The 7,779-nt window shown below is 48.6% G+C and overlaps 1 protein-coding gene across 1 annotated transcript in view; it reads right to left on the minus strand.

Moving 5' to 3' along the window:
* Positions 1-1,935, minus strand: part of emilin1a (elastin microfibril interfacer 1a) — a 135,386-nt gene extending 133,451 nt beyond the window's left edge. The window contains exon 1 of the mRNA XM_037685260.1: positions 1,762-1,935. Coding sequence (XP_037541188.1) covers positions 1,762-1,862 — 101 coding nt within the window. The 5' untranslated portion in view covers positions 1,863-1,935. The remainder of the gene's footprint in view (positions 1-1,761) is intronic.
* Between the last annotated feature and the right edge of the window lie 5,844 nt (positions 1,936-7,779).

The raw sequence follows: 7,779 nt of genomic DNA on the forward strand, positions 1-7,779 counted from the left end.
CGAGCTGGTCTGGGAAGCTCAGTCCTCACCTCCTTCTACAGGTGTGCAGTGGAGAGCATCCTGTGCTCCAGCATCAACGTGTGGCATGGAGGCTGCACAGCTGCAGAAAGAAAAGCTTTGCAGAGAGTGGTGAAGGCTGCACAGAAGACTGTTGGAGTCAGTCTCCCAACCATCACAGGCATCTACACCTCTAGATGCAGGAAGAGAGCCACCTGCATCATGAAGGACCCCACTCACCCAGCACACACACTTTTTGCCCCACTCCCCTCAGGAAGGAGGTTGAGGAGCATTAAGTGTAGAACCACTAGACTGAGGAACAGCTTCTACCCTGAGGCTGTTAGACTCATGAATCTCTAACCAGAATAATCACTGTGAAAAATCCCATGTTGCTGCTGATCTGTTTCATGTTGCTGCTGATCTGTTTCATGTTGCTGTGTTCATGCGTGCACATCCGCTCACAGACTCATGTTCATGTTTGTGCTGCTGTTCGACGTAATGTTTTTATGCTATTAGTGCTTAGTGTATTTTTAGTTTATGTTTTTCTTAGTTCATATCTTAGATGTTATCAGTTTTTCTTTTACATTTTATTGTTGGATGTAACTGGGACCCTGTGTACATAATCTTGTTCCACCACAAGACGTGAATGACTAATAAATCTCTCTGACTCTGACTACTACACACACATTCATACACCGATGGGACACACATCAGAGGCATTGAGGGGTTCAATGTCTTGCCCAGACACACTTCAACATGTGACTGCTGGTGGAATTGAACCTCCAACTCTCCCATTGGAGGACGACTGCTCCAACCAGTTAGGCACAGGTGTCCCTTAGGTGTATAGTGACGGGCGCACCATAAAAACGTGCACGTGTTGGCACTACAGGTTCCCCGAGAGTCCAGGAGTCTCTTCTAAAGGTCTGTTAGTGAAGCCCCTGAAGTTTTCTTCAGACGTCAGTGTGTGTGTTACTATCAAATAATCCTTTTTATATGTCGGCTTTTAGAGGACGAGTTCTGTGGAGGCAGGAACAATAAATATCCTACCTGTCGTTTTTTCAATTAACTGAGAACTGTCTGAAGAAGAAAAAATGTTTTGGATGTGGGTCCATGCACAGATTTCCTGTTTGAAAACTATGCAGAGTTTTGTGCAAACGCTAACATTTAAAGCTTCAGTTGTTGTCACCTCTGCATCCTTCGGTTGTTTCAGCAGAAATATGGCAAGGTTCCTAATCCAGAACAATCCTGGACTGGAGCTGCTGCTGGTTCCCCAAACAAGCACTGGGTTCAATGTGTGTTATGAAGAGTCTCAGTCAAGAGTTTGAGTCATTTAGGAGTGAATCTGGTGCTTGAATGTTCTTAATTTACACACCAGCTCCAGAAGCTTCAGCTCCACATCAGTGGGAAAAACTGCAGCTCTAGTTTTTCCTCAAACAGTTTTTAGAACCAGCAACAAATAAAAACAAATCCAGCATGTGAGGGGGAACGTTTGGAGCCCCTTAAATCAACACTTGAAGCTCTAGAGCGGCTGCACGCTGCACCACCCTGCCAGAAACCTGAAGACCTGAAAGGTTTCACTGAAACCTTCTCTGCTTTTCTTCTGAGTTTCTGCTGAAAACATCAAAGCGATTGAAGCGAACCGCCGCTCAAAGCCGATTGCTTTGAATGATCCAGTGACGTCACGCCACGCGCTGTTTCAAAAGGCCGAGAAACTTTACAGAACTTTATGTTTAAACGGACCGTGCCGAACCGAACCGAGCTTACCTGTGTCTGCTGGCCGCTCTCTGACCCGTCGGAACGCTGGAGCCCAGAGCCGAACCGAGCCGGGCCAGCGCGAAGGCGAGCAGGTAAAACAAGACCTCCATCCTTCAGAACCAAACATTTAGGTTTAAAGGTTCCGGTTCTCCGTGTTTGAGCTTCAGCAGCGGGCTGTCAGTACGCTGAACAGAACCATGCTGGGTTTACAGCCCGGTCCGGTACCGTGGCTTCTACTGTGATGGCTCTGGAGAGTGAGGGGAGAGTTCCTCCTCCAGGAGCGCGCTCTCTATCTCTCTCCCTCCTCCCCCCGCCCCCCTCTGCCTCCCACGTTCAGTTCGGATACAACTGGACCAGACGGTTCTGGTTAAACATCTGAAGAACTTCATTATATTTCTTAGAACCGAACCTGGAACTAGAATGCTACAATAAAAAAAAAATAATAATAATTTTATTCACAATCAAGCTTTTCTTTTAACCCTGAGGAATATTTTATTGTTTGTTTGTTTATTTATTTATTATGTTCAGTCAGCAGCAGTCAGTCCTGCAGCTCGCTGTTACATCAGAGTCTGGAAAAGTTGTGTAGAGCTTAAAAATAATAATAATTTAAAAAAAAAGACATCATGTCTGACCAAAGAGACAGGAGACTGAAAGCATGTTCAGCTCCTGGAATCTGGGGGATCTTCACAAAACTCCAGACTAGATTTATTTATTTATTTTTTTAATTATCAAAGAAGAAGTCATTCTGTGTGTACTAAAAGTAGAAAATTATTATTATTTTAAATATGTTTATATCTTTATTCAAAAATAGCTGTCAAATTAATATTTTGCTTATTTTTTTACTAAGATGTGGCTGTTTTGAAAAGTAAACACATTTTAAAGAGTAAAAAAATTAGGCTGAGGTACAGGTAGCTCTAAAAAGTGAGTTCATTGTGGGAAAATAAAAAAGTATTTTAAGCTGTTACAGGTGGTCAATTATTTTCCCCCAAGGCTCATGAAGGACAGCTGAACCTTGTTCAAATAAGAAATATGACTTTCTTCTTCTTTCGGCTGCTCCCTTCTTCAGGGGTCTCCACAGTGAATTAACTCACACAAAGACTTGGTGACTGTTTTTACGCCAGATGTCCTGACACAACCACAGTCCACCGAGCTACCACAGTCGTCTGTGTGGAGCAGAGAGCTGCTGTCTAGGGCGCCCATGAGGAACAGATGGTGGGGGTTATGGGCCTTGCTCAAGGGCCCAGAATGGGGCAAATGAGGGTGGAGGCAGGGGTGGGTGCTTCACCTTTCCCACCCATATTTTGATGTTGTCGGTCTGGGGAGTTGAACCGGCGACCTTCCAATCACTGACCCACTTTCTCTAACCTCTGTGCCACCACTCCCCACCTGAGAACATATTTATGAAAAACAAGTTAAGTTTGAATAGATGGAAGCAAAGAAAGTAGGAAGAGAGGCAACAAAATGTTCTAATCAAAGATGGAACGGTTCTGTTTACCATGATCTGCTGAAACTTTGGAAATGTTCCCAGGTTGTGAAAATGTCACGTGCACAGGGTCACACTTTGTCCGCAGTCTCTGTTTGAATCAACTGCGGTTCTCATGCCCGACCACTAGCTGGCGCTGTCCAGCATGACAATGGTTATGTCCAAAATGATGACCACAAGAACATTTGGACTAGCGGTGTTTGTAGAGGTGAGAAGAGAGTCTCTGCTGACCCAAGAGATAGGGGAGCACGTTTGGTGTCAGGAGCTCGATAAATTGAGGAGAGAGCAGCACAAACAGCACTCTTCTACTGTTGATCAGAAAAACTTACCTCAACCGTCGTAGAGCGATTATGATTTCACACCAAAGAAGGGCGTCTCCAAAAAACAGCATAAACAGGGTCAAGACCTCGTAGAAGTAAAGATGGGCAGAGGTTCACCAGTCTGCTGAAATCTAACAAATAGTGGAACAATTTCAGAGTAATCAGAATAAGAATCAGAATCAGAAGAAGCTTTATTATCATTGCACTGAGATACAACGAGAACATATACGTACAGTCGTCAGAAAGATGGACGGAGTGCACAAAGCTGCTGCTAATTAGCGCAGCACTCTTATTCTTCAACAGAATAATATTTTTGCTTAGATGAGAAAAGGGAAGAAAACATGAGGAGAGAAGGTATTAAAAAAAGATCTCTCACACCTTGTCTGAGACAGGGCACAATTTGAGGCATCAAAAAAACTTACCACAGCATAGCACATTAATAGATGTTATACATGTACATATAGACCGGTGAAGACATTGACTTTTTAAGGGAAAGTCATAGCATAGTCCAGATAAGAGGTGTTATTTATCATCAGCTCAGTTGAGGTTCCGTTACATGTCCACGGCCTTGGGGAAGGGAAGGGTGAGGAGACAGAGAGAGCGTCTTTGTTTTTCCTAAACATGCCAGGAGGAGTTGAGATAAGTCCGCTGTCAAGGCCACAGTTTGGGTCAGGCAGAACTCGTGATTCTATTTCGTATAGGCTTCGCCCTTTAAGGCTGTCGCTGGTGGGTTTATCCCATCATGCAAAGCATCACACTGAAAAAATTTAGTCCACGCCCACCTGTTGTGTGGGCCCCACCCGGTCTGTATAAATTACGTTAAGAGCGGGTAATCAGCTCCATTTTTTCTTCAGCAAGCTAATAGCACTGTCAGAGAAACGAAGAAGGAAAGTTGTCCATCTTGACCAGCACAACCTTTGTTAAGGCTGCCTAGATCCCCGCCATGCCAACCTCCTGCCGTCCCAGTGAGTTCTTCCTCCCCGAGGAGAAGCAGACGAGCAGCCTTGTTTCAAGGTAAGCGCTGAGGAATATTTTTTCAGTGGCGGGTCGCTACCTGCTGGACAACGCCATCGACCCCTTTTTTCTTTTTAACGCTGACTCTCGGAGCGAATCGGATGGTTCCTCCGGGACAGGCGACATCAGCAGCAGCCCCCGCCGCTCACTCCCTCCTGGAGAGCGTAGTGTCGGAACGAGGGGGGCTGAGCGGATGCTCACCCCCCGGGCCTTTTCGTATCGGCAACCACACCGCTCCCAGCTGTCGGTGCCCTCCTCTTGGAGCTGCCCGGCATAATCCAGGAGGCGGCTGACATGAAGGGACTTTTTTCCGTCCCTCTCCTTCCCCCTCCCAGATCGGATGATCTAGCGGGAAGGTTTTTGGCTCCACTCCGGCTCATCGTCCTGATCCCATCTGGCCTCATTTCCCAGCAGTGGCGTCCTACTGGACCGAGGCTACAGCCGGACCTGGTAGACGCCGGTTTCCACATTCGCGCCCATCACCAGAGTGGAGGGGTATTACTGAGCGGAATTTCCCTCGGTGCCCCCCTAGAGCCAAGCCTGGCGGAGGCTCTCGGAGCAAGATGTCCAGGTTGGACCAGCTTCCTACGCCTCCGGGGAAGCATGACCAGACGGTGACGTCGCTCTCCAACCGAGCTCACCAGTATGTTTTCCAGGCGGCCGCAATGAAAATAACGTTGCGCCGCTGACGTACAGCATCTCAGAGGCTGAAGGGAACAGACCTCCCTCAGGAGACTAAGAGCTCCCTCTGCAAGGCGTCTGACATCACCCTCAACCTGTGTGCCTCGTCTGCTGTCTGCCTGTCTCGCATCGCAGCCTGGATGACAATGGTTCAGAGGTTCACCTGGCTTCCTCACTCCCCCTCCCTGTCAGAAAAGCTGCAGATGGATTCGCTAGAGGGCCCCATCACGACGGACCCGCTGTTCAGATCCAATTTCAAGGCCATGCTCGAGAAATCGAAGAAGTCGGAGGAGGTGTCGGAGACTGTGCGCCATCTGATCAAGCCGCACCCCTCCTTTCGCCCCTCCGCCCGCTGGAGAGAGTGCCATGGCTAGAGACAGCAGAGACATGCCACAGCTGCAGCAGCATCTTCTCGTTCCACTCCGCCGCCAGCCCTCCCGTCAGAGTACAGCCCTCCTCATCCCGACAACCAGCGGTGCTGCGTTTCCCCAGAGAAGATTCAAAATGATTCATTGCGGAGGATGTGTGTGTGCATAATGATTGTTTGAGTTTTGGAATAAAACGTAAACATCATTCAGGAATTAAAGTGTCTAATTTCAGCCTGACTGTCAGTTTGTATGATCTCACAGCGGCTTCTCCTAACACATCCTCCACACAAAGCGAGACGGTGTCCTCCAAACAGGTTTTTAATCACCGCAGCCTGAGAAAACACACAAAATGCACGCGTGAGTGACACAGCAGCCAAAGTGAATGTTTTCAGCAGACCAAGTCCAGTGGGAAAACTCGCTCTCAGCCCAAGCTGTGCGCTGCCTCCTCTGACCGCAGTGTGACAAATGCACCCCTCCCCCGCGGCAGCGGCAGCCCTCACCTACACGGCTCCGCATGCCCAGGGGCACGCATGGCTCCCCTCAGCGCACGCCAGCTCACATCAGCACGTATGTGAGCCCGCAGCCTGAGCACAGCACAGAAGCGCCACGCCCCCGCGGCAGTGGCAGCCCTTACCTACACGGCTCCGCATGCCCAGGGGCGTGTGCGCCTCCCCTCAGTGCACGCCAGTTCACATCAGCATGGATGTGAGCCTGCAGCCTGAGTGCGGCACACATGACGGCGGTGACTGGCGTCTGTAAAAACATGACGCAGCATAAATGCGTGCCGGCTTCCCGAACGTTATGCGGAGTGGCCGTGAGCGTGCGCTCTAGACAGATGGATGAACCGTCTTATCAGTAGGGGATACATGCTGCAGTTTGCAGCTCAAACCCCCCGTTTGGAGGAACTTTAGAGACGTTTCTGTCATTTCCAGAACAGATCTCGTTCCTCCACACAGAAGTTCAGGAAATTCAGGAAAAAAAATGTAATTTCCAGGGTTCCAGAAGGAGAGGAAAACACAGGGTTCTACTCTCGTCACTTCCTGGTCCCAAAACGGACCGGAGAGATGAGACCCATCTTAGATTTGTCAATTTTCAACTGTGAGACAACATTCCATTCCAAATGCGTCGAGTCGGCTCTGCAGCCGCTACACAGAGCAGGGATGAGAATTCTGTTTTATCTGGACGATCTGTTGTTGCTGACCCGTTTTCCAGACAGGTGGCAGCAGTGCAACTCAGGCGCTGACGTCACACCTGCAAAATCTGGGCTTCACCATAATGGGGGGAAGAGCTCAGTTCACCCGGTCCAGATGATCGGTTATCTGGGAGTGAAGCAAAACGCGGTCACTACAAGGGCTCGTTTATCTCAGACGGGAACCGAAGGTCTAAAGGACCAACTCCTCCACGTGAAACCCGCAGAGTGATAACAGCTGTTTCCATCATGAAGTTATTAAGGACATGTCGTCTGTAGGGCTGCAACAACAAATCGATAAAATCGATAAAAATCGATGATTAAAAGCGTTGGCAACAAATTTCATTATCGATTCGTTGTGTCGTGCGATTATGCGTCTTTCAGGGCGCTGCGGAGTCATTTTGTTCACGGGCAGTGCATTGTCTGTTAGGAGTGCGCGGGGAACCCAGATGTTATGAGACCCAGAACGAGGCAGACACAAGGGAAGTACAAAAAGAACAGTGTTTATTATGTACAGTGATAATCAAATCCACACACTGCTTCTCAGCGGCTCCTGGAGAGAGGGACGACAGGTTAATGTTTGTCCAGAGGGGAAGAGGTGGTTTGATTGAAGAGCGTGTTTGTCCTTACAGTCCAAACCCGAAGGAGGAGAGCTGGTCCTTCAGTCCAGGGAGAGAGCAGCAGAGGGGAATCCAACGAGGGTCCAAGGGAAACGAGGAAGGCTGGCAACAGGAGGCAAAAAGGCACGAGGGATACCTGACAGGCCGAGGGAATCCAGATCAGGTCACAAGGAGAATCCAAAAACACGAGGAACCAGGAAACTGGAAAAGAGAACACAGGTGAACAAATTCTTTTCACCTAGACATTTCTAGCTCAATAGTACTATACCATGAGAGGTGATATGCTCGAGCGATGAGTCACACTAGACTGCAGCCTTTTGTAGATGGAGAGGCTCATCAGGCTGATGGCCGC

This window comes from Nematolebias whitei, chromosome 12, assembly GCF_014905685.2.
Source record: "Nematolebias whitei isolate Nwh7 chromosome 12, NemWhi1, whole genome shotgun sequence".
NCBI lineage: Eukaryota > Metazoa > Chordata > Actinopteri > Cyprinodontiformes > Rivulidae > Nematolebias > Nematolebias whitei.